General features: G+C 39.1%; 1 protein-coding gene across 4 annotated transcripts in view; it reads right to left on the bottom strand.

The window, feature by feature from the left end:
• Positions 1 to 6402: 6402 nt before the first annotated feature.
• Positions 6403 to 25214, bottom strand: part of MCM8 (minichromosome maintenance 8 homologous recombination repair factor) — a 28252-nt gene continuing 9440 nt past the window's right edge. For 3 of the 4 annotated variants that reach the window (XM_067565327.1, XM_067565328.1, XM_067565330.1), the window contains 11 exons: positions 21263 to 21414; positions 20106 to 20304; positions 19105 to 19135; positions 18604 to 18744; positions 15429 to 15570; positions 14396 to 14591; positions 13920 to 14139; positions 12570 to 12779; positions 10750 to 10826; positions 9435 to 9624; positions 6403 to 7677 (listed from right to left, as the gene is read on the bottom strand). In XM_067565327.1, coding sequence (XP_067421428.1) covers positions 7585 to 7677; positions 9435 to 9624; positions 10750 to 10826; positions 12570 to 12779; positions 13920 to 14139; positions 14396 to 14591; positions 15429 to 15570; positions 18604 to 18744; positions 19105 to 19135; positions 20106 to 20304; positions 21263 to 21414 — 1651 coding nt within the window. In that variant the 3' untranslated portion in view covers positions 6403 to 7584. The remainder of the gene's footprint in view (positions 7678 to 9434; positions 9625 to 10749; positions 10827 to 12569; positions 12780 to 13919; positions 14140 to 14395; positions 14592 to 15428; positions 15571 to 18603; positions 18745 to 19104; positions 19136 to 20105; positions 20305 to 21262; positions 21415 to 25214) is intronic. The other variant, XM_067565329.1, reaches the window with a different exon arrangement.

The following is a 25214-nucleotide window of genomic DNA, read 5'->3' on the forward strand; positions in this document are numbered from 1 at the left end:
TCAGTGTTAATCTCTTTTTACACAAAAATGCTCAATCTCTATTATGAATTCTTAGCACTATTTTAACAATCTTTTATCCCAAACTGTACGTTAATTTCAGTAGTTATATTCTCTGGTTATAATTTCAAATAAGATTGCTTTCTCTTAATTTATAGTTCAGTTTTAATTTTCCAAGTCATAAAATACATGGTAAATTAACGTAGTTCCTTTTATTAGGTTAAATTTATCTCATAAGCAATATTTTGTTTCTGTACTAGACATAACTCTTGGTATTAAAAATGAAATCCCTGCAACTAGTTTTTGACTAGTTTGCAACTCTGTAGTCATACTCTGCACATTGACTAAACTTAGAGTGCTGTAATATTTTTTCCTTTTAACAACGTACATTAGACATCTCATTTTCACTTACCCCTTCTACAATATTTCTTCTTTCTAGCTAAAAGACCTGTTTAGTTTTCCCTCCATCCAAAGCCTTTGGATAGCCCTACCTGCTAGAGTCCTCTTTTTCAGGTAGCTTGAAGCAATCTCTTTGTTTCTGTCCCACTCAAAAATAATGGTGATGCAGGTAATAATGTTTCATTTGTTGTTTGCCTACTGGTTTCAGCATTTTCCTATGGTTTCCAACTTTGCTCTGGTCACACCTTTTCCTTGCCCATTTCTCTCGACAGAATTTTTTTTGCTGAAGCTATAGAATCATAGAATATTAGAGTTGGAAGGGACCTCAGGAGGTCATCTAGTCCAACCCCCTGCTCAAAGCAGGACTAACCTCAGCTAAATCATCCCAGCCAGGACTTTGTCAAGCCGCAGCTTAAAAACCTCTAAAGATGGAGATTCCACCACTACCTAGGTAACCCATTCCAGTGCTTCACCACCCTCCTAGTGAAAAACATTTTTCTAATATCCAACCTAGACACCCCCCCGCCACTGCAACTTCAGACCATTTACTTTTTGTTCTGTCATTTACTACCATTGAGAACAGTCTAGCTCCAGCTCCTAGCTCCTGGAACCCCCTTTCATGTAGTTAAAAGCTGCTATCAAATTCCCCCCTCATTCTTCTCTTTTGCAGACTAAACAAGCCTAGTTCTCTCAGCCTCTCCTCATAAGTCTTGTGCTCCAGCCCCCTATGCATTTTTGTTGCCCTCCGCTGGACTCTCTCCAACTTGTCCACATCCTTTTTGTAGTGGGGGGCCCAAAACTGGACACAATACTCCAAATGCAGCCTCACCAATGCCGAATAAAGGGGAATAATCAGTTCCCTCCATCTGCTGGCAATGCTCCTACTAATGCAGCCCAATATGCTATTAGCCTTCTTGGCAACCAGGGCACACTGCTGACTCATATCCAGCTTCTTATCCACTGTAACCTCTAGGTCCTTTTCTGCAGAACTGCTTCCTAGCCCATCAGTCCCCATTCTTAGCTGTGCACGGGATTCTTCCATCCTAAGTGAAGGTCTCTGCACTTGTCCTTGTTGAACCTCATCAGATTTCTTTTGGCCCAGTCCTCCAATTTTCTAGGTCACTCTGTATCCTACCCCTACCTTCCAGGGTATCTACCACTCCCTCTAGCTTAGTGTCATCTGCAAACTTGCTGAGGGTGCAATCTACCCCATCCTCCAGATCATTAATGAAGATGTTGAACAAAACCAGCCTCAAGACCGACCCCTGGGGCATTCCGCTTGTGACTGGCTGCCAGCTAGACATGGAGCCATTGATCACTACTCGTTGAGCCCGATGATCTAGCCAGCTCTCTATCCATTTTATAGTCCATTCATCCAACCTATACTTCTTTAAACTTGCTGATAAGAATACTGTGGGAGACTGTATCAAAAGCTTTGCTAAAGTCAAGGTATATCACATCCACCACGCCAGTCACCTCTTCATAGAAGGCAATCAGGTTGGTTAGGCATGACTCGCCCTTGGTGAATTCATGTTGACTGTTCCTGATCACCTTCCTCTCTTCCAAGTGCCTTAAAATGGATTCCTTGAGGACCTGCTCCATGATTTTTCCAGGGATTGAGGTCAGGCTGACTGGTCTGTAGTTCCCTGGGTCCTCTTTCTTCCCTTTCTTGAAGATGGGCTCTATATTTGCCTTTTTCTAATCATCAGGGACCACCCCCAACTGCCACGAGTTTTCAAAAATAATAGCCAATGACTCTGAAATCACATCAGCCAACTCCTTCAGCACCCTCAGATGCATTGCATGCAGCCTCATGGACTTGTGTATGTCCAATCTTTCTAAATAGTCCTGAACCTGTTTTTTCAGCACTGAGGAATGTTCACCTCCTCCCCATTCTGTGCCGCCCAGTACAGTAGTCTGGGAGCTGACCTTGTCCGTGAAGACAGAGGCAAAAAAGGCATTCAGTAGCTCAGCTTTCTCCACATCCTCTGTCACTAGGTTGCCTCCCCCATTCTGTAATCTTCCTCTTGTTGGTAACATCCTTGTAGAAACCCTTTTTATTCCCTTTCACCTCCCTTGCTAGCTGCAACTCCAATTGCACTTTGTCCTTCCTGATTTCATTCCTGCATGCTCAAGCAGTATTTTTATAATCCTCCCTAGTCATCTGACCAAGCTTCCACTTCTTGTAAGCTTCTTTTTTGTGTTTAAGCTCACCTAAGACTTCTTTGTTAAGCCAAGCTGGTCGCCTGCCATATTTGCTATTCTTTCTGCACATCGGGATGGTTTGTTCCTGTGCCCTCAATAAGGTTTCTTTAAAATACAGCCAGCTCTCTTGGATTCCTTTCCCCCTCATATTAGCCTCCCAGGGAATCCTGCCCATCAACTCCCTGAGGGAGTCAAAGTCTGCTTTTCTGAAGTCCATGGTCCATATTCTGCTGTTCTTCTTTCTTTCCTTTGTCAGGATCCTGAACTTGACCATCTCATGGTCACTGCTGATTAGGTTGCCACCCACTTCTACCTCCCCTACCCAATCTTCCATTTGTGAGCAGCAGGTCAAGAGGAGTACGGCCCCTAGTTGGTTGCTCCAGGACTTGCACCAGGAAGTTGTCCGCAACACTCTCCCAAAACTTCCTGGATTGTCTGTGCTCTGCTGTATTGCTCTTCCAGCAGATGTCGGGGTGATTGAAGTCCTGCATCAGAACCAGGTCCTGTGAATTAGAAACTTTCCCTAGTTGACTGAAGAAAGCCTCATCTACCTCGTCCTCCTGGTCTGGTGATCTATAACAGACACCCACCATATCACCCTTATTATTCTTGCTTCTAAGCTTAACCCAGAGACTCTCAACTGGCTTATCTCATTTCATACTGGAACTCAGAGCAATCATGGTGCTGTCTTACATACAGTGCAACTCCTCCACCCTTTCCCCCCTGCCTGTCCTTCCTGAACAGGTTATACCCATCCATGACAGTACTCCAGTCATGTGAATTATCCCACCAAGTCTCAGTTATTCCAATCATATCATAGTTTCTTGACTGTGCCAGGACTTCCAATTCCTCCTGCTTCTTTCCCAGGCTTCTTGCGTTTGTGTATAGGCACTTGAGATAACTAGCCTATTGCCCTACTTTCTCAGTGCAATTCAGGAGGCCTCCCCTGTTGCACCCTTCTCCTTCTGCTTCCTCTTGGTGTCCCACTTCCCCACTTATCTCTGGGCTTAGGTCCCCATCCAACCTAGTTTAAAGCCCTCCTCACTAGGTTAGCCAGCCTGTCTGCGAAGATACTCTTACCTCTCTTCATTAGGTGAATCTGGTCTCTTCGTAGTAATCCTTCCTGGAACAACATCCCATGATCGAAGCTCTTTGAGTCTTGTAGTGAATAGCCTGATTTGGCTCAGAAAAGGGCTTCTTAACCCCTTTATTCCAGTGATCCTCTTAAAATTCCTTAGAAGGAAAATTTTAAAAGCATTTTTTTCTTGCTAAAAGTCTGACATTTTCTGTAGAGTAGTTTGAAAGATTACTTCCAGCACTTGCTCCTCCTCACACATGCTTAGCTTAGGCTCAGAAAGAATAAACTTCAGAAAACTAAAATTACTTAATCTGGTACTTCTATCTCATTTTTCCCCACAGGCCCGTTGAAATAAATCCAAGAAGGAAACAAAACATTTCAGATAAAAGCCAATAAGTATTAAAGCAACCCTACCCTTATTTATCTGGCATCAGTAACTAGAATAGCTACCTGTAGAATCTTTTGGATGGCTACTATGAAAACTCCAAAAGTAAAAGTCCCCAAAGCAGGAGCAGATCCCTGGCTATAGTCACAGTCCAGTTGGGGTCCAGAGGCATGACTAAATGATGGCTGATTTCACTGCAGTCAATGACAATGCTGAACTTTGTTTCTAAAACTTTTTATTCCCTACTGGTTATTATTAATTTATTTTCCGCTCTGACAGAAGCAAATGTTGGAAGACTGGACCCTTGCAACTGGCATTTTGCATTAATGGCAAATGTTTGCTACAAGCAACGTGTTGTTTTCCATAGTGCCCTGTGTCAGCTTTTCCCAACACAGGTACACATTCTGAGCAGCCGGCTTGGTGACCATCTTACCTTTGTGCACTGTATGTAGACCCATTGCAGTCCCACACATTTAATAATAATAAAATAATAATACCACCACCTAACTCTTATAATGCATCTTTTCATCAGTACATCTCAAAGCACTTTACAAAGGAGGTTACTATCATTATCCCCATTTTACAGCTGGATAAACTGAGGCACAGAGAGGGGAAGTGACTTGCTCAAGGTCACCTAGCAGGTCAATGGCAGAGCTGGGAACAGAGCACAGGTCTCCCAAGTCCCAGCCCAGTGCTCTCTCCATTAGGCAACACTGTTTTAAGTTAAGCACATGAGTTTGCAGAATTGGGAGCTTAACTGTGTACAGAAAATGCACCTTCATTTCAATGGCTATTTATTATTGCATAGATTGCACCCTAAACGTGTTGAAAATGTTCCCAGGAGCAGAAGAAAATGCCTATCCTTTTAATCGCTGAACAACGTAAGTGGTAAGCTTTTAGAGCATGTATGGAGGGGAAGATTAATCATTTAGAGCCTGGTATCAAGGACTCTCCTCCTGCCCTCCAAATAATGTGTAAAGACAGATAAAATTCTGTTTGACCAGGTGACATTCATAGGCTTCCCAACACCGTACGTATATGTTTATTCACAAATGTTTACATAAAATTTCCTACCACTCTTTTTATAGTCTGTAGAAGCCATTTATTTCATGGCTGCACCCTACCTCCTTAGAATACCCAAACTATATTTGAAACTCATTGCCATTTAAGAGTTAATGTACATAGTAGGACCCTGCTATTATTTCCAATGTTGCATATTTTTGTCTTAAGTATCTGACTCTTCAAAGTGGTGTATGATATCAGGTACATGCAAGGGCTTTGATATTGAAGCAATGTTGATTAGCTTAAAGATTCCTTGTAATTTTCAGGGTCACCCAGGCATTTTCACTGGGAAAATCCTTGTTTATAAAGGCTCAGGAAAAATTATAAAGATGCAATCCAAATCTCACTGAAGTCAACGGTAGCCTTTCTGTTGACTTCAAAGGGCTTTGGATCAGACCTTTAAATGTACTTATGGCTACTGTTTTTTGATTGTCCCTTCCTTAACTATTCCACAGTGGATAAATCAGTTTCTGAATTAAAGCACAGACAATTTACTTGAAGGGCAGCCTACAGAAGAGTTACAATATATTTGTGTTAGTGGCCGAATGATCAAAGCCATTAGAAGCTGCTGGAGAAATACATAGCCTCTCTAAAAATAGAAACAAAACAAAAACATCATACTATGGAAAACTGGATATGAAGATTTTGCAGTTTTTTTAGTTGATTCACTATATAGACTCAGAAAATATTAAGATATTTGATAAATGCAGATTAAATAGGTCTTCAGTCAAATCCTGAACTAGACAGTCAATGCAGTAGACATACTGCACAAGGATTCTTTAATACCAGGGAATTGTCAAACACAATAAATAAAAATCAGATCAGGATTTCCAGTTTTAGGTTCAGCCCAATGAAATGTCAAAAAAAAAAAAAAAAAAAAAAACTTGGTTATTTTTGTTTTGTTTTTTAAATGAAGACCTATCTTGACATTATCCCTCATTTGTCTTTTGGCTTTGTTAAGAATCCTTTTTAGGATCAGGACCTAATGGACAGATTGCATTTACAAATAATCCCACTGATTTCCCATGTTAGTAAAGGAACTGCCTGGTTTGATCCCTTTGGAGGACTGGGGCCTTAAACTGTTCGGTGGGGAGGGGATCCTAAATCTTTCTTACACTCTGGAATTTTATCTCAAGGCATAGAACTTCAGAGGCACAGGACTCTTTTTTTATATATAACTTGAAGAAAATGTATTGAACTTGCTTAAAAACAATGCTTCCTCTTAAATAAGCAATACTCTGCCTCAAAACAAAAATGGAAAAGATCAGAAACAGTCTTAAAATAGAAAGCCTTCATATTCACTTTCTGATAAAAAATATCAGCATCATTTTGGTTGTGACCTCAATATGTAACATTTCAGACATTTGTATTTTGGGGAGAGGAATGACATTAGGAAAAAACTGGATTAGTGGGCATCAAAGCAGGAAATCTTATATATACACAGTGCCTCGTTTTTGTGGGGATGTCTTTGTTTAAGTCAGTTTAACATACAACAGAAATAATAAAGATTAATGCACAAAACATACATTATATTTATGTTAAAAATTGCTTTAAATGTCTATGCTATTGTAAATATTAAGCATTTAATGTCACTTAACTTGTTGATTGAATCTCAAATTTGTCTTTAATATAGAGTTTAATGAAGTATGTACATAAAACATTCTCTTTCACCTCTACAATATTTAATACGTACAACTGGAATTTGATTTTTTCAGACTAACATTTAAAATAAAATCTGAAATACTGAATACAGCTCTTTAAATAGTAAGCTGCAAAAGTGCAACTTTAAAACAAACAGATTAATTTCTTTCAATTAAATACCACATTCCTTAAAGCACTGCATGGAGCCTCAGCATGAAAACTATCAATTTCTTGAAAACATTTCATAATAGTGCTAAAACTATTTAATTACACTACTAAAATCTGGGTTACTCTCAAATCTTTTCAATATTAACATTTTTGATTGAGAAAATATTTTCTGTAACATTTCTTTTCATTTTAAAGTAACACCAGGCATCTTGAGTGATTTAAGCTAGAAGTAAAATCTATTATTGTCCTTTGATGGAATGAATGTAGATACAACATTCTCCTCTCGCTATTTTGTTTGATGATGGGGAAAATATCAGAGTACATCCTAGTCTCAAATAACTCTTATTTGAACTACAGTACCTCCAAATGACAGCACAAAATATCATCTTCTCTGACAACACTTCTGGGAGTAAATGTGGTAGAGTCACTTATTCCTGAAAGTATTGCTTTTAAAAGGGCAGTTCTTCTGGGAGTGTCATGTCTCAGCTAATAGAAGCTTTGGGCATCTATAAACTATATTTAGGAATATCCTTAATAGACAGCAGGTTATATGGTAAAGGATTCCTGATGCAATAAGTCCACCAGTCAGCCCATTTCAAATATGATTACTGTGCCTCAAGAACATTTGCTTCCATTGTGGGCGGCTCCTTCACATAGTTTGAAGCTGATAAACTTTTGGACCTTTTTTCAAAAGATAACCTTGGTCATTTAGAGAGCCAACAAAGCTTTCAAAATCAGATACCTGGAAGAAAAATAAAAATAGAAATATGTTTATTCAGTGTGAGAAACAATATTTATTATGTCTGATGTAAAGCAAGGTATGCTGCAATTTTTAAAAATGTTTAAAAATGTTTTACAAAAAGGAAATCACTGCAAAGGGGTTTAACTTCTGCCACACACCTTTGAATCACTTAAAGGATAAATAAAAGTTGACTGTATTTTTCCTTGCTTTATTTCACATCACTCTAAAAAATGTGGTTTATTAACAAAAACATCGAAAATGCTCCTGGTTTTGTCACATGGAAAATTAGTGAAATATACATAAGTAAAAGTTTCATGACAAGAGAAGGAATTTTCTTTTGCTAAGGGAGTTTTTTTCTGGAAGTTAAAGTGTGTTTTAAGGGGAGGGAGAGGGGGGAGGAAGTGTGGGTTAAAAAAAAAAAAGCATGAAAATCTTTTGCCAAATAAAACACCAAACACAGAAGCTCGAGGGAGAAATCCCAGCCCCTTTTAAATCAATAGCAAAACTCCCAATGACTTCAAGTGGGGTCAGGATTTCACCTTAAGTCTTTATACTATGAAAAGAGGTGGAATTTAGGGTGTGGCAAAACATTTTACACATAGTGAAAACAATAAATTGCAATTTTTCTTTTGTTTCACAAAAAGGTAAAAATAGGAGGAGTGAACTGCTTGTGAGTTTTGAAAAAGGATACCAAGCCTTTTACCCCCTAGGATACTGGTTTAGAATGGAAATAGTCACCAAATGACTAACTGATGGCCCATGTAAAAGGAGTTGGTGATCACAATTTAGGTTCTGTTGACCAGGTATCTACGTCAACACTCATAACAGCATTTAACCTGATTGGCAGCCTCATCAGAATGGGCTTGGAAACTGAAACTACTCTCTCATCCCTAGAGAAGGGCTCACATATGTGAAGAATGATATAACTCCCCACACTATAACAGTTCTGTGGATAGAGAAATTCAGTTTCCAGCACTTCTCACAAGCACTGAAATCCTTCTTAAAGAGATTTAAGAGGTCTCTTTTCAGTGGATGTTTCAGGTATTTCACCATGAAGTGAAAAGCAGAATTGGCTGCCAATTATATTCACTTAGAGAAAACCAAATGTGTATAAGTTGAGTTAAAGATCACAGGATATGTTCTACTTGCTGCTTCATGTGTTCTTGATATGTTTCCGATCTGATTAGCAGCACTTTCATATTAGGAAAGCATGGAACAGGAATGAAAACATGCAAGCATCAAAAGGAAGACCAGAACAGAAACACAAGAACATTTTCAACATGATAAGCAAAAATTTGGGGCATAAATTAGGGTGATCATAAGGATTATTATTATTATTAATAATAATTATTTGCATTATCATAGTGCCCAGGAGTCCCAGCCTGGACCCCACTGTGCTAGCTTCTGTACAAACAAGACTAAAAAGATAGTCCTGGAGCCAGACGAAGCAAAACAAATGGGGACCAACTTGTCCTTGGCAAAACAAGCCAGGGACAAACCTTAATAACAGCAGCAAAGTTAGTGCTTGTTGATGCAAGATGTAGTTAGTAAGGCTAGTGATATTAGAAACAGCTTGCAATGGAAATGACACCCGGACTGAGCTCAAAACAGCAGCAATATGTTTTGCTTGTCCCTGTTTAATGGAGAGAGAAAGTACTTGTCTGCCGTTTCTGATTTTAATTTCATTTAATTTTTCAGCTGATAATTCTAATGACTCCTAAACTGTTTTTCAAGAGAAACTTGATTTTCCCACTTACTTTTATTTGTAGCTCCTTTGCAATCTGCCGAAGCTGTTGAAATTCAAAGAGATTGTTGTATGTTCTTTCTGCAATATTATTGAGGGCAGAAACAAATCTCTTCGCTTGCGACCTATTGCTCATCCCAGAACCATGCTGTGAACGCTCAAAGTCCAGTTTCCCAAACTCATCAGAGTAAGTTCCTAACATGCTAAAAAAATACAACCAAGTGAGAATCAACAGGAGGTAAAGGCAGAAATGAATGGATTTGCTGGGCAGGGTCTTGCAACCTGTCTGAGATATAAGAAATATAAGAGTGAGTCATTGAGGTCTCTGGTTTCCAAGGGGCCCACAAATTGTGCAACTCCATTCACTAGGAATAAAGCTAGCAGTTTGGAGGACTTCACTAACCACCTTCAGCCTTAATCAGTTCACGGCAAGAATTCAGCCTATGAGATGATGAAAAGACATTCAGAAGTGAATCTTTCTAACAGGCAAATATGATGGACTCTTCCCTGTACTATTGTGTATCAGTATTCTTTATGAGTTGTCTATAATCATAGTGGTCATGATCCACATGATAAAATTATCATAAAATACAGTTTTGTACATTACTACTACCCCATTCATGCAAAATCAAAGATGGACAGTTTTTAAACAAAGTGTAAGGCTTGAGGTTGTTTTCAGCTAACAAGTTGTAGGTCGAAACTCATTTAAATGGCTAACGAGCATACCTGAACCTCAAGGACAATGGCTAGTGTAAGCATCCCATGGCTCAGGAAGCCAGATGTCCTCTTGGTGATTCTAATTCCAATGAGAACAGCACATTTGCTTTTAGAATTTCTGTCTCACCTGCCACCTATCTGTAAGGAGCCCCCCCCCCCCTTCTTCCTCCACTCTACCCCGCCCCGAGTGTAGCCCTAGGATCCTTGATGTAAGTAGAGTGATTAAAGTGTCTCTGCATGTATGCAACGACCATTATCACTGTTCTCTCCGGATGGGACAATGTCTGTATTTGTAAGTGAATAGATAAAAAATTTAAAATGTACTATGTAATCGATAAGGAAGTGTATATAATTGACTACTGTAACACCATGAAGTTGAAGCTTATTTATCAGACTTCCCGGTATCGTGAACAAACGTCTTCAGTATTGTCTGTGCTGCCTGATTCTTGGAGAAAGAATCCTTGGTGCTTTACAAAAGATGATAGCATTTGTGTGTAAATATCAATGGGTCTGAACCATATCTAATCATTCTCTTGGTTGTATGAAAAGAAGGAAAATATATTTTTAAAAGGAATACCACTATTTGTTCTGATTTTAACATTGTACATTACCTGTATTTCATTATTTCTATTACATCCTCAGCGTCTTCTTTGGTTGATTTTTCCCTTAATTCCAGCCTTGATCGTGCCTTAAACAAAAACATATTTAACAATTAAGCTTAAGTTATGTTATAACCACCACATAAAAAAGGCTAACTCTCCATCATTCAGTCACAATGGTTATGTCAAGCTCTGAGGACATACTTGGGACCTGATCCTGCAGAACTCTGACAAACATATCCACATTTTTCAGTGGAATTTTTGACTAACTACTGCAGGATAAGGCCCTATCAGTAAATAACAGCACTCCCACCTTCAAAATGATCTTAGTGGGTTATGGTCTGGAAATTGTTGATTTGCTTTTAATACTGTGTTCTCTGGTCAGCAACAAACCATGACTAATGCTATTAGAACACCGCATTAAAATATGTGGCAAGAGTGATAAGGCATGGGAGGAGCAAACACATGCTCCTCTCTGGACTTACAAGGAAGATATTTCTGAAAAGCCAGGTCAGTATCCCTGAATCCTGCTCCTCTCCATATCAGCAGATACAGCAGGAGGAAAAAATAGGAGTAGGATCTATGGAGGGCTTGGGAGATTTTTCTGTCATGGAAAGGCTTGGGAACCCCTGCACAGCTCTTTATACAGCTCCTTGGATTTTATGTGCCTCTTGCAACCAGCCATTTAAAGCGTCCTCAGGATTTGGCCGTAAAGTTTGACAGTTATTTGGTTTAAAGTTATTTTGGTCCATAAGCAAGAACCAGAATACTGATCTAGCATCCCAGTTTGCCTCTCCTTTTACAAAGGGTTTAGATATGGTTTGGGTTGGAAAAGCTATCCCTGAAAGAGCTGTGAAGTATCAAGAAACTGTATTATGTAATGAGGCACAGACTAATAGATTTTAGGGACAAATAAGCTTCAAACGTCTGTGTCTTCTACTCAGCCCCTTCAGAACAGCACGAATGTAAACAATTAAAATACTTTTTCTGCGTGTATTTTATGGCCTCCACTGGCCTTGCCTGATAGCATAGGCTTCAAACAAAGGCCTTTTTCATATTATAATCTCACATTGAGCCTTTGCTTTCCTCTAATGCACCCTGGAATCCTTTGCATCAAGTACCCAGATATTTCAAGGGAGAAGCTGGAAGAATCAGTGCAATGACTGAGCACTTCTTGTGCTGTGAAGGACTGGTTACAAGGATCTAAAGCAATTCTGATCAGCAAAACACAGAGAGGGAGCAGAAGCAGGCTGGGAACCACAAGTCAGCTGCTGGCAAATCCCTTGGGGAGTCTGATCTCTCCCCATTTCCTGCGGCTGAGAACTTGATGTCTAAGAACTTCTTTACACAGCCAGTTACTGTGTAGCAAACTGGGGTGTAAATCTGTAGCACACTACCCAGCTGCACACTAACTGGCCGTGTGGATCCTCCTACCACGCACTAAATGTTCCAACGTGCGCTTTGACAAACTACTATTTCAAAGCATACTGCATCTAAATGCACTACAGAATGGTTAGTGTGAGGCAGCAGGATCCACTCGGCCAGTTAGTGCACGGCAGGCAAGTGCATTGTAGATTTACACCCTGGTTTGCTGCACACTAACTGGCCGTATAAAGAGCCCCTGAGAAGATGCAGAGTTCATTATTCCCTGTGGATGACTTAAACAGTAATCAGTTGCAATCAGGATGCAAGAGTTCTAGAAAGAAACACTTATCCTCCTTTTTCGCTAATACACTGTTCCGATAGTTGTCAGATGTTCCTGGGGTGTCAAAAGCTGTATTAAAATGATACTTAGGTGCCAGAAGCAAAAGAGATTACAGCTGGAAGTGTACCTCTGTAAGTCGAATCAGTGACTCTAGCTGCCTTGTGGTGATAGGTGTGCTGTCTACCCCTTGCTTCTGTTTCCGGAGCTCAAGATAGAATTCCTGGAGGACCTGAGCAGCTTCTGGAGATAACTTTGGGCGGACATACTGTCGAGCATACCCAACATACTTCCTCAATAGCTGGTGTGGAATGGCATCAAAATGTTCTCCAGGCATGACCTAAGCCAATTACAAACACATATCTCATGTTCCTGGACTCTATTTGAGTTATAACATGATTACAGTATTCAATAGTTTTTATACACTGGCCTTTCACCTATGAACTCAATTCTCAGTTCTCAACTGAGTGTGCATCATCAGTGATATTAATTTGGTCACTTCCAGACAATACAAACCTCTAGTCTGCAGTGAAGAAAAGTGAAAGTGCCAAATGCAATTTGGCAATATCAAGAATTCTCTTTCAAAAAGACTCTTCATAATGAATGAAAAAGATACTGAAAAGGTGACTCTACAAAGATACTGAATCAAATCATCTGTGTGGTTTAAGCTTAGAATCTGGATATATAATTTAATGGCAAATAAAATCAAGAGCACAAGCTCTATTTTATTTCTTCTTGTATAAATACATAGTAAAACACAGTCCTTGAAGAGTTCTGATCCTGCAATTAATCCCACCCAGGTGGACATCTGTACCCATATGGAGCCCCATAGACATCAACAGAATTCATTGCAGAATCAGGGCTAAAGACAGAGACACATCAGGGAGGAGCCAAACAAAGAGACAGGTGGAACAAGTGAGGACGGAGTAAACAAGATTATATGGCTAACCAGGAAGTTAATCACTAACTTTTGTTTTCATTTAGTAGAGAAACCAGGTTAAAATGAGAGAGGAGAACGAAGGGACAAGAGAGGGAGTAGAGAGGTGGGGGGATGAGGAGAAAAAAAACCAGAGGGAGTGCAAGATGGAAGGAGAAAAAGGAGGAGGAAGGTAGGGGAATCCAAGAAGTAGCATTGGTAAATGAAGGAAGGAACGAATATCCCTGTCAGCAAAAAAAAGTAAAGTTAAAAAATTGAGCAAATCTGACAGCCTCACCAGGGTGGGAGGGTGTAAAGGTGGTTCTGTGGGAGCAGGCATGCCCCCGTTTAACACCATCCACCCTGCAAGCAACTGACAGGAACTGTGGAGCATAGGAAGTTTCTATAGACATCCCAAGGCCCTTTAAGACCAGAGTTGGTTCCCCATGTGGAAAGTGGAAGGGGAGACTACTGAGACCCAGCACCACCGGGCAGCCTGCACTGGTTCTAGTGGGAGATGCAGGGTGGGGAAGTGCAAAACAAAATTGGAGGAGAAAATTCTACCTTTAATCTTTCTGATAAAGGTTTATTTGAAACTGCTTCGAGGATGGAGGTGTTCGAATCCTGTGCGTTGGTACGAGTCACTACAGCGCTGCTGTGTACTGTCTGTTTTCCAGCTCGCATTGCCATTACATGCTCAGAAAGCAAATGGTCATGATCTTCATTCGGCGTGTCCAGCAGGATAAATACCAAGTCAAACCTGGACAATAAGGCACTCCCCATTCTAGACAAAAATAATACATTGCTTATAAAAATAGATACAATGGAACCCTATAGCAATTTTACCTATTACCCTGCTTCACAAGTACAACTCAAGAAATAAATCTGTGGTGAGTGCTGAAATCAAAGCAATATTATAATAAAGCCTACTTTCATCCTCCAGGAAACTAGAGTGCCATTATTCACAACTGAGTTAAAAAAAAACCCAAAAAACATTTTTTCTTGCAGGCTACATAATTAACCTTTCAAAAAGTGCTTACTTTAAATTCTCAGAGACCGTTTTGGCCTTGTTATAATGTCCCCCAACGGGGTTTGCTGCAGCAATGATAGAGGTTCTAGCTGGCAAGCTGCAAACAATGCCAGCCTTAGCAAGGCTGATACTTTGCTGTTCCATGGCTTCCAGCAAAGCTTGGTGTTGGTTTCCCATCTTATCAAATTCATCTATTCCACAAATACCTGGAAACATAATTAACAAAGAATAAAAGGAATCAGAAAATACACAGGTCAATAGACAAATTTATGCCACTGAGCCAGTACTGCAACTGGGGCCTGATTCAAAGTCCACTCACTGCAGTGTTCCCTCAGCATTGTCAGCATGGCTTGCTTCCTTTCCATGCTGCCACTTGGACACTACTGATGGATATGTAAGTTTGGATGGGCAAGTATTACCTGCAGGGGTCAAATTGGTCTGGCTCAAAGACAGCTCTTTGAGCAGTGCACTTTTTTCTGATGATTGCCAACTTGCATTCCAGAATCTAAGCTTTCATTTAAAGAAGTGGGAGTCCAGACTTTTTTTTAAAAAATAGATGCCTAACATAGTGGCCTCTTTTTCAAAAGTGCTAAGCACCCAGTAGCTCCCATTTAAGTCAATGGACACTCAGAAACTTTGAAAATATGGCCACTTTAGGCACCTAAATAAGAACTTTCTGCACATCTTAGAAGCCTAACTTTAGACACCCAATCTCAGCCTCATCAAGGGGGACCAAGTCCACAAAGACCAGTGGAGTCCAAGTCCCACCAAGAGGAAGCCAACCCAGAGGAGACCAGCAGAGTGAAGAATCATATTTTGAACATTTGCACAAATTTCTTAAGATCTTATGTTTGAAAATAAAGTTATTTAGAAAAAGAAAGTTAGCTTTAGATCTGTAGTTAGTGGTAGCATCATACATTAACCCTAGACTCACTATCCCAGTGCTAAAATTTAAAAAATTAATTGGTTTGAGAGAAAATCTGAAGGAAATATTTAGTTAATAACATTTGTCCATTCGATTTAGTTGAAGGTTAGTGTGTTACCTTGATCTCCAAGCACCAGAGCACCAGCTTCCAAAGCAAAATCCCCAGAGGTACTATCTCTAGACAGAGTCACAGTCAAACCAGAGGTGGTGGTGGTATTGCCACAAACGTACACACCACGAGGAGCAATATTGCACACTGCCTGTGGAAAACAATCACAAATTATAAAAGTTACAGAATCATATTATGTGGAATTGTAACCTACTTAGAATAGTATCACAAATGGGAAAAAATTAATGTGTTTGATGTTTTTGCTATTTTCAATTTAACGAGCCAATAGTACAATAGTTATTAATGGAGTACCCCTATATATACATCCAGCAATGCAAAAGGTGGGAATCATATTTGGTTGCATGCTTGTGTCAATGTACTATCTGCTATATCATCATAAACCCTGAGACTATACTACATGACATGGGTTTGGCTGTACTAGACATAAGGCACCGTAAGGGTTAATTAGATCACCTAAATTAAAAAGAATCATATTTATATTATTTTTCAAAAACAAAGCACTTCAGACATAAGCAGATATTTAAAAAAACCCACCCAAATACAGCTTTATCCATCACTGAAATGCAGTCACATAACATAGCAATTCCCTGGATCCAGCATCCAGACTGGATCAGATTGGAGGTCCATCTGGTCTAGTACTCGGCCTCTGATAGGCCAGCACCAGATGATTGGAGGAAGGTGCAAGTAGTGCTCCAATAAGCAGGAGTGGGATGTGGGATTATCTGTCCCCCATACAAGGTTTCCTCCTAGTCTCTAATAGTTAAAGACTGTCAAACTCTGAAGCATTAGGTCTCTTCAGAAGTTTATGAGAAAAGTGAAAAAAACACGGCATCAAAATGGAGAAACTCGGAGAAATTTTATGTGGAAAGGCAGACAGAATGCAGTGGCTCCAGCTAAATTTGGCTAGTGCGCTCCAGTTTATCACTGATCTTTCCCAAAGAATCTTTAGTGGCAAGTCACCAGCACCTGTTTTATGTCTCATTCAAAAGCAGCACATCAAAGTTGCAAAATGCTCCTGAAGATTATGCCAGAACAACATTTGCTCAGTACTGAATCTAAGCAAAAAGTGCTGGTTGTTGAATCACCAACACCATCTCCTAGAGAGCCTTTTCCTGGAAGCTTTCCCACAAAAATACTGATCTGGACAAACTTTACAGTGTGATATAGTCATATCTCAGGAATGGCTGCAGGCCAATTTTTTGTGAATGGCATCAAAGTATTTAGTAAAGAAAGAGAAAACAAATCTTTCATTATTTGTAAATGGACTCCCCTTTAGGCTATAACAGGAACAAGTAGTTTAAATATTTGTGTATAAGCCATTTGTACAAACTTGACTTAAGTATTGTAAACCATCATCACACAGCTGTGCCAACAGTAGAAACGGAACTGATTAAAAAACTTTTTAAACATAAAACTTTGTGCCTGCAAGTGAAGTATTTAAAGATTACTGTAGAGAGCACTCAGCTGTAGTTGGTCTGAAAAGAGGCACATAAGAATCATACTGATCAGAATTTGATTTGTAAATACTGTTCATAGAATAGGGTATATGTAACGAGATACTGCTCTCAACAGAAGATGCTTTTAGGGAGAAGGACACTGGGAGAGGGAGAATGGAGCAAAGATATGTGTATTCCATTATACTTGCTTCTCCTTTTGTTCCTTTTTTGAATTCTACCTTTATCAATAATAATAATCTTTAAAATTAGAACACATGAGCTACCAGTTTTCTGGATTTCTCTGTCAATGCAGTTTTCCTTTCATTCTGCTTTTCTCTCATGAGAGATTTATGCCAGATAGTAACCGAGGTCATACACTTTAGAAAGTATAGGAATATAAGAACAACCATACTGAGTCAAACCAATGGTCCACCTAGCCCAGTATCCTGTCTTCCGACAGTGGCCAATGCTAAGTGTTTCAGAGGGAATGAACAGAACAGGATCAAGTGATCCATCCCATTGCCCATTACCAGCTTCTGGCAAACATTGAATGTTTTTAAATTAAGTGAATGTTATCAGTCCCATAGAAAATAATGACATTTTCCTGGCAATAGTACTTAAAATTACTGCTTTTCCATCTTAATGCAGCATTCTACCAGTGACATGTTATGAAAAACATGAAATGATCTCGATAATGCATGCTTTAAAATATCTGCACAAGCACCTTAGAACTCTGAGAATTCTAAATGAATGTACCAGTAATCAGAGTAACTCCTCTTAGATCACCACATGACGTGGTAGGTCATTGGTAAATCTGCTGACAGTATTTTTGAGTGATACAGAGGTCCTAAGAGGTCTCAGATATAGCCCATGATCTTGCTATCATAATAGTTTGGGCATTCTGAATATGACCATTCCTCAAAAAAGTGATAAATTTGTTATTATTGTTGCAGTTATTCTATGGGACATTCTGTCCCAGTATCTGAAAGCCCTCTTTACCATGGGTGTTCTCAGACTCAATAAAATAACTTTTACAAACTTAGCCAAGACACAAATAGACTGAGAGGGAGATTTTCAATTCACATGGGAAATCATCAAGAATTAGGTGCCTAACTGCTGTTTGTGCCAACGACAATCTCCAAGTGATTTTCCCAAAGTCACACAAGACATCAGAGAGAACCAAGAATAAAATCCAGGCTTTCCAACTCTCAGTTCTGTGTCGTAATCACAGGACCATCCTTGCCTTCATTCATTATATATAAAGCATGCCATAGAAGTGATAGATATTCAATCTGCGTGAGTTATACTGACTGCTGTACTCAACTGACCACTTCACACACTTCTCAAGGACATTGTGGCAAAGGAAAATAAAATGAGAACACTTCAGAGATATGTATTTTATATTCAACACAGAACAGAAGGGTTGTGCAATTATGAGGAGAGCTATTGATGTTTAACAACAGCGAATGTCTAAATGAGAGTATGACAGGAGAAAAAATGTGAGTGTTTTTGTCTGAATTCACAATAACGAGGGACAAAAATGTGGGGCTTAATAAATTCTATACTTTAAAAGGGAGACTTCCTAAATTATATATAAAGACAGTATCTCATGGAGTAAGTGGCTACATGTATAGCGAAAGACTAAACAAAGGTTTAGAGTCAAAGGAAAAAATGCATTCTTTCTCCATTAGCTAAATTTAATATAGTAGAAGTAAATTAATCCATACTTGCAACATCTGACTCTTTCCCAATCCTGGATCTCCAACCACCAGAAGATGCGGATCTCCTCGCACTGGAATTCTGTTTTTGTCATCCATGTACTTCTGACATCCTCCAAACAATGCCAGTGCTAAACCTGCCTTTACAATCTATCATGGTACATACAAATGCCAGTCAGCATGAGACAACGAGCCATTGCTAAGAACTGCATCATAGGCTGGCTGTGCTAAATTCAGCCGCACAGAAAGAAAACATTGCGTCCTGCAGAAAAGAAGTTTAAGGGACTGAACTCCCACCATTGCCTAATGCATACCTATTTCTCATTTGGGGGTTTCTCTGGGGGTTTTGACACAGGAAAAAGAAAACAGTGCATCCAAAAATAATTTAAAAAAAAAATTATATAATGTTTTCCACCTTGCCAAGCTTTAAAAGGGTCTTAGAAGGTTACTGTAGCAAATTTGTAAAGAAGTTTGAATTTAGAATGAAAGCAGAGTTCTAAAATTACTTACCTCATGGCCATAAATAGTAGGACAAAGTGAGCTGAAAAACCCAAGACATTTGACATTAGTATATGATTACTACAAATCTCTTATTACCATTAAATGATCATTTGTCCCCTTTTAATTATAAAACTAGCTTATGTACTGCAACAAGTTCCACAGAAATCCACTTTCTTTTTTAATCCCCAACAAAACCAGGGATTTTTTTTTTTAAATGCATTATCAAAGTTCTTGAAATTTTTGGGCAGTCAAGTATGCTTGTCATCATAAAAAGGGCAGTAGCTCCACTTAAGTCTGTACCCACACACAAACGAGAACCTGTTACATTGTTGTTGCTGCACCTTCTCTTATCTTTTCAATGGTACTTCTTTTAATCATCATAAGTCTATTGCTCAACTGTGTTGGAGTTTGAAAGAGGTCTTGTATTCCACAGGTTTAGCTGCAACACCCTGGAATCTTCCAATGGTACCTCATGGTCCTGCCTTGTCTGTTTCATGCCCTCAGCTTGGCTCTCATGCTCCCTCCCCCAGTGCTGTGGATGCCATAGGAAGAGCAGAGAATAGAATAACGCAAGATATGGAAGCTGCAGAGACAATGATCTCACACATCTTTAAAAAAATAATAAAAAAAGTGTGTAGTGGTTGAAAAATAGGGGAAAGAGAATGAGAGCAGAAGGAAAGAGATGCCACAAGAGCACTTATTTTAAGAACAGTGTTCTTCTGAAGTACAATATTTATATTCTGGGGGCAAATGAAAGTTCAACAACTAGTTACAACTACAAATATATTTGATTGACCTCTCCTCCCACCCTGTGACTAAAAGAGGGACATAGGCACCATGTTTATATAACCCGAAAGGTGCACTTTATTTTGGTTACTTGCCCCAGATTGACTGCTTCGGAAGGATCAAGATGTAGGATAGCAAATAATGAACCACACACTTGAAAGTACAAGGAGAAAAAAGGTGTGGCACTTTTGTGTCTAAATTGCAAAAGGTGTAAGAGAACATACTTGACAATTAGCTTGAACAGATTTTCCTCAGCTTGAATCTCTTGTACAGCATAAAGATCTTTAAGTGAAAACTCCATGCATACTCGGTGATTAGTCCCATCTTCAACATTCATGACTTTTTGTCCTTTACTGTTGCTGACAGAGTTTGCCTCAATGTACAACAGGAACATACATTTGTCGTTCTTGTTTCTAGACGCTCCTGTTAGATTACAAAGATTGTCAAAAATAGGAAGCCATATTTTCATCTCTAAGTTTTGTGCTTATGCACAGATAGTGATTAAAATAATTCAGAAATATTAAAAACCACGTGCTAATTGAAACTTGGACATATTTGTAATGATAACAAAGCAAATTAAAAAGTCTAACCCACAATGACAGTGCCTAAATGCTGGAAGATATAGCCCTAGAATAATTTAGTGGATATTATTTTGAACAACTGCTTCCTCGAAGCCTGATAAGCCAAGAAAAACTTCTAGTGACACATTGAGATTCCTCCCCCTCTTATGAAGCTCTGAAAGTGCTTAAAGTTCAGCACATACTCAAGTGCTTTGCTGGATCAGGGCTTGAATGCAATACACAATCAATTTTATCTATTCATAATTTATACTTGGAAATACACACAGCATTATGCCTCTCTGAACCAGCTACATTTTAAGTGCCTTTAAAACTGCTAGTTTAGCCTGATATGCTACAAATTTAAACAGATATGTTTCCTTTACTAGTGTACAGAAAATCTTTCTATCCAACTGACTTGCTAGAACATGAGAAGCATGCCCTGACAGTTCAGACAGACACAATTCCTCTTCCTTAACAGAGCATGAGGGCTGCTGCAAAACACACCCACTACAGATTGAAAGAGTCAATGTAGGTCAGGAGATGCTAAGGTGAACACTGTTCTCCTCTCAGTTGGCATATTTGGTCCTTTTTTCTTTGTTACAAGAGCCTTATCTGTTCAACAGCTTTCCCATATACATTTTGCTTATTTCTAAAAATATAAAAAAAACCGCAATGAATCAATGACTTTAGGCTTTGAGAGAAAAATTGACAACTAGAGAACAAAGGGTAAACACCTTTGTTTAGCATTGTGCAAGATTCAGAAGGTGCTCTTAAAAACAATCTTCAAGCAAAGAAAAAAATTCAAACCATATATACTGTACCTTCTTCAGTGTTTGACACTTTAACAATTCCTGTGATTGTGACCATATCTCCTGGGACACAACTGTCTACAAGGTCCTGAACCAGCTCACATTCTATTGTGCGAGGAATTCGACCGGCTTCTCGCTGATCATCGGACATGAGCTCCTGTACCCTAAAATACACACAACATACTAATGCCCTGTCTGCAGTATTTCTATTTAAGTTCTCATATAAAGTCCTCACATTTATGCTTCAAATCAATCATTTTTATTTGATGAGAAGGGAGACTACAAATTGGTAACACTAGAAATAATGCTGTTAAATGAAAGTCAGGAAATTCCAAAAGTTTTAAGTGTTTCCATGACCAGGGACTTAATAAGCACTTCAATTTTCTTTTGCGAACATGTCAAAGCATATTTCCACAGAACCCTAACTTTATGAACTCTAGATTAAAACTGTCAACGCTACAAATCAGTGAGGTCCAATTACATGTAAATTCAAACTATAAAAATATTATCAGTTTTCAGCAATCTGCATGAGGTGAGCAGGGAAATGCTGATAATGCTAATATTGTGTCTTATTTTCATCCTCTAACTCAAAAAAGTGTTTACAGCAATTGGGTCAAGAAGTGTTCAAAAAAAGTTCATATTTGAGCCATGACAAAGCAAAGAAAACATCAGCTTAAAAGGAGAATTTTGGAGGTGATTATCAGAGAGAGAAATCATGGTTATAATGTTATCAACTTTGCCAATTTTAAGGTAGCAGTCACAAGTATAATCTTGGGTTACAAAACAGCCATGGTGGTTTTCCTACAGCTTTGTATGGATAAAACCTGACGTTTTTCTTAACTGCAGCCTCTAGGTACTACCAAAATACAAAGAAATGATCATTTGCACTATAGACTACTGTAGCTCTCCTACACTTTTCTAACATAGAAATGAGTGTTACACTTGATTAAGTGAATTTTCTTTCCCTTTTAAATGTTTTTTTACATACATACATATATATATATATATATCCTTTATTCTTTTTCTCCCCAGTCTTGGTCTATCATGAATGATATTCATTTTATAACCTTCAAAATTAAATACACATCCATCTACATAAAACTAAAAATTATATGGCGATGTTTGAAAACAAATTAGATGAAAGGCAAAAACACAACGATTAACAGAAAGCTTAACTATGTTGTATTTCAGTCCTGTTAAATGAATTCTAGGATGTGTATGTAACACTTGTAAATACCAAAGGAGGTTTTTCTTCTGAGTCCTTTTCTACATGAAATATTAACAGCACCCCCTAGTGCTACTGTCTGGCAGTGTAATGGTATAGCTCAATTTTCTAAGGGTTTGGAAATGAAAAAAGTGGAATTTAAAAAAGGAAAGGGGACCTTAACATAGATTTTGCTACTCACAACAACTTGTTTTCAAGTTTTTAATACTCAGATCTGTAAAATTTGGAGGCAGAATATCAATTTGGAGAATAGGGACTCCGTAACCGAAATCCCCAATATGGGTAAATTCAAGAGTCCCATTTCTCTATACGGATGTTCCACCTTTTGTGCATCCAGCTGGGTTACGGTATTGCTGCACAGAAGCAATGGAACATAATGAACTTTTCTGAGCATGCACTCTGCTGTAATACTGGAAATGATATGGATGTAGTGGAAATGGGGGAAATAAGCATTGGTCTTCTCTGAAAAGTGATTCTAAACATGGTATCATGGGGTGATATCTTTATTGACTCAGTGATTTCCTTTAATGGGACTGCACAAATCTTTAAGTCTCCTCCAAAGGCAAAAAGCTGCCTGTGAACTGGGCAACTGTATAAGAATATTTGACTAGAACTCTAAAACCTCCTGAAGTCAGACTGAAACAGGATCCTCCTCCTACCTGTGAACGTCAGCTCAAGTCCACATACAATTTTCAGATATGGCCTAACACTGCTCAGAGCCCTATCTCCTACCCCAAAACCAAAATCCATTAGCTTCCACTCCCACCACCTAAAAGCCTTAATGCTGTTGATTTCTGTGTGGAGGGAACCATGACATTAAATTACCCCTCTCCCTGTTGGGGCCAGCTTCCCCTATTTTCAGCTTTTGGGGAGAGAAAAGCATCTTTTATAGGTCAGTGTGCCCCCAATCCATAAGTCTTGCTCCCAACCCCCTACTCCTTCAATAGGGTAGCAGTAAAGGGGAAACTCTCCCAGCATGGCTGGGTAAACCACCAGGGCATATAATACTTCATACGCCTTAGAGTAGTTGCTATCGCCCTCTGCAGATGCATCAGCACAATCACACCTTTTCTGCAGGGTTGAAGGGTCCCAGAGCTCGGGCTCCAGCCCTAGCTGGGAAGTCTACATAGCAATGAAACAGCCCGGTAGCCCAACCCCTATGAGCCTGAATCAGCTAGCACGGGCCATCTGCAGGTTTTTCTTTGTTGTGTAGACATACCCTTAAGGTCTGCTTTCAGGCTCAGCAACTGGGCAGGAGATAGCTCCATTTCATAGGTAGCACCCTAGTTTGTTTATGAGCTCCAAACAGCCCCTTCTGCACTGTATCCCAGAGGACAGGTGCTGCAGATTAGTAGGAAATGCACCTACCAGTCCCAGCAATATGGCTGAGGCTGGAAGCCAGAGCAGGCAGGCAAAGTGACTCCTTAGAGGAAAGGCTGCAAAGAAGCTGTATATGAGGCTTTTTCTTGCTTGGGATGGGGAGAGAGCAGCTCCTGGAAAAAATGGAGTGAACTCCCTTGTGCCCTGAAAAAGAGCCCACAAAGATTACCAGTTGAGACAAGCAAAGGGATCAATTTGGAACCAAATTTGAATCCACTGAAGCATTTCTTATACTCTGTATTTAAGCTAAAGTAGGAGACCTGGAAACCACCTTTGGCTACTGCTAGGAGGCAGTTTGTACTATCAGCTGTATTGTGTTCCTAAAGGGGAGACTTAACCCTCTGCCTGGTGATTGACAGGTCTGGTCCTACCTTGTCAACTTCAGAGCAGAGTTAAAACATAAGAATAGTGAACCTAAACAAGGAAGAACTTATTTTAGTCACTGAAATGAACAGGTAGGACTACTTGTACCTACCGAGCAGATCTGTTGCTGAGCAACAAGGTGACATTTTCACAGTCTATTTTTATAGAAATAAAATAATCAAGTTATTTTTGTTTTCATACATCTAAGTCAAACCTTTAACATTGCTGTAGTTTTTGTAGTTTACTATAAACAGATCACATTATTTGTAAAATGTTATTTAAAAAGAAAGCAGGGTTACAGCAAGTGTAAAATGTTACTTCTGACACACCATACTGAAATTAAGAAGGCACAGTATTTCAAGTTATATAGTCCCCCTGATAACATCCAAATGTCAGTTTAACACAGAAATTGTCTACCACTGGAGGCACTGTGCCAAAAAAAGCCCCAAACACACAATGCAAACAAATTAAGACACCAATTCTGCAAAGACTTAAACACTATTACACACTGCTTAATTTTAAACACACACACACACACACACACACACACACACACACAAATCCTGGCCCCTCTAACGTCAATAGTAAAACTCCCATTCACGTCAATGGGGCCAGGATTTCACCCTTTGAGTAGTCCCATTGAAGTCAACTCACAAGTGCATAAAGTTCAGAGTCTAAGAGCTTTTCCAAATGCTACACTACTTAACTTTACATCCATTCTAAAAAAATTGTAAAAGATCAACTTCAGAAATGGTTTTGATTAGTTTAGACTAGAGGGAACACCTGCCGTTTATATTTATTTAAATTGCAGTAATACCTAAAGGGCCTCATTTTTACTTTTCCTGTACAAATAAAAGACAACAAAGCTAGTCCGGGCCACAGACAGCTCACAATTTAAGGTATATTTACTTGTTTAGATGTCGAAAGCAAAAGAACAGGGAAACTATTTAAATATGTGTACTTTATTCCTATTCAGGTCAACTTGTGTTCTCAGTA

This window comes from Emydura macquarii, unplaced genomic scaffold (genome assembly GCF_026122565.2).
Source record: "Emydura macquarii macquarii isolate MOO-44397 ecotype Brisbane River unplaced genomic scaffold, CSIRO-AGI_Emac_v2 contig_2676, whole genome shotgun sequence".
Lineage (NCBI taxonomy): Eukaryota > Metazoa > Chordata > Testudines > Chelidae > Emydura > Emydura macquarii.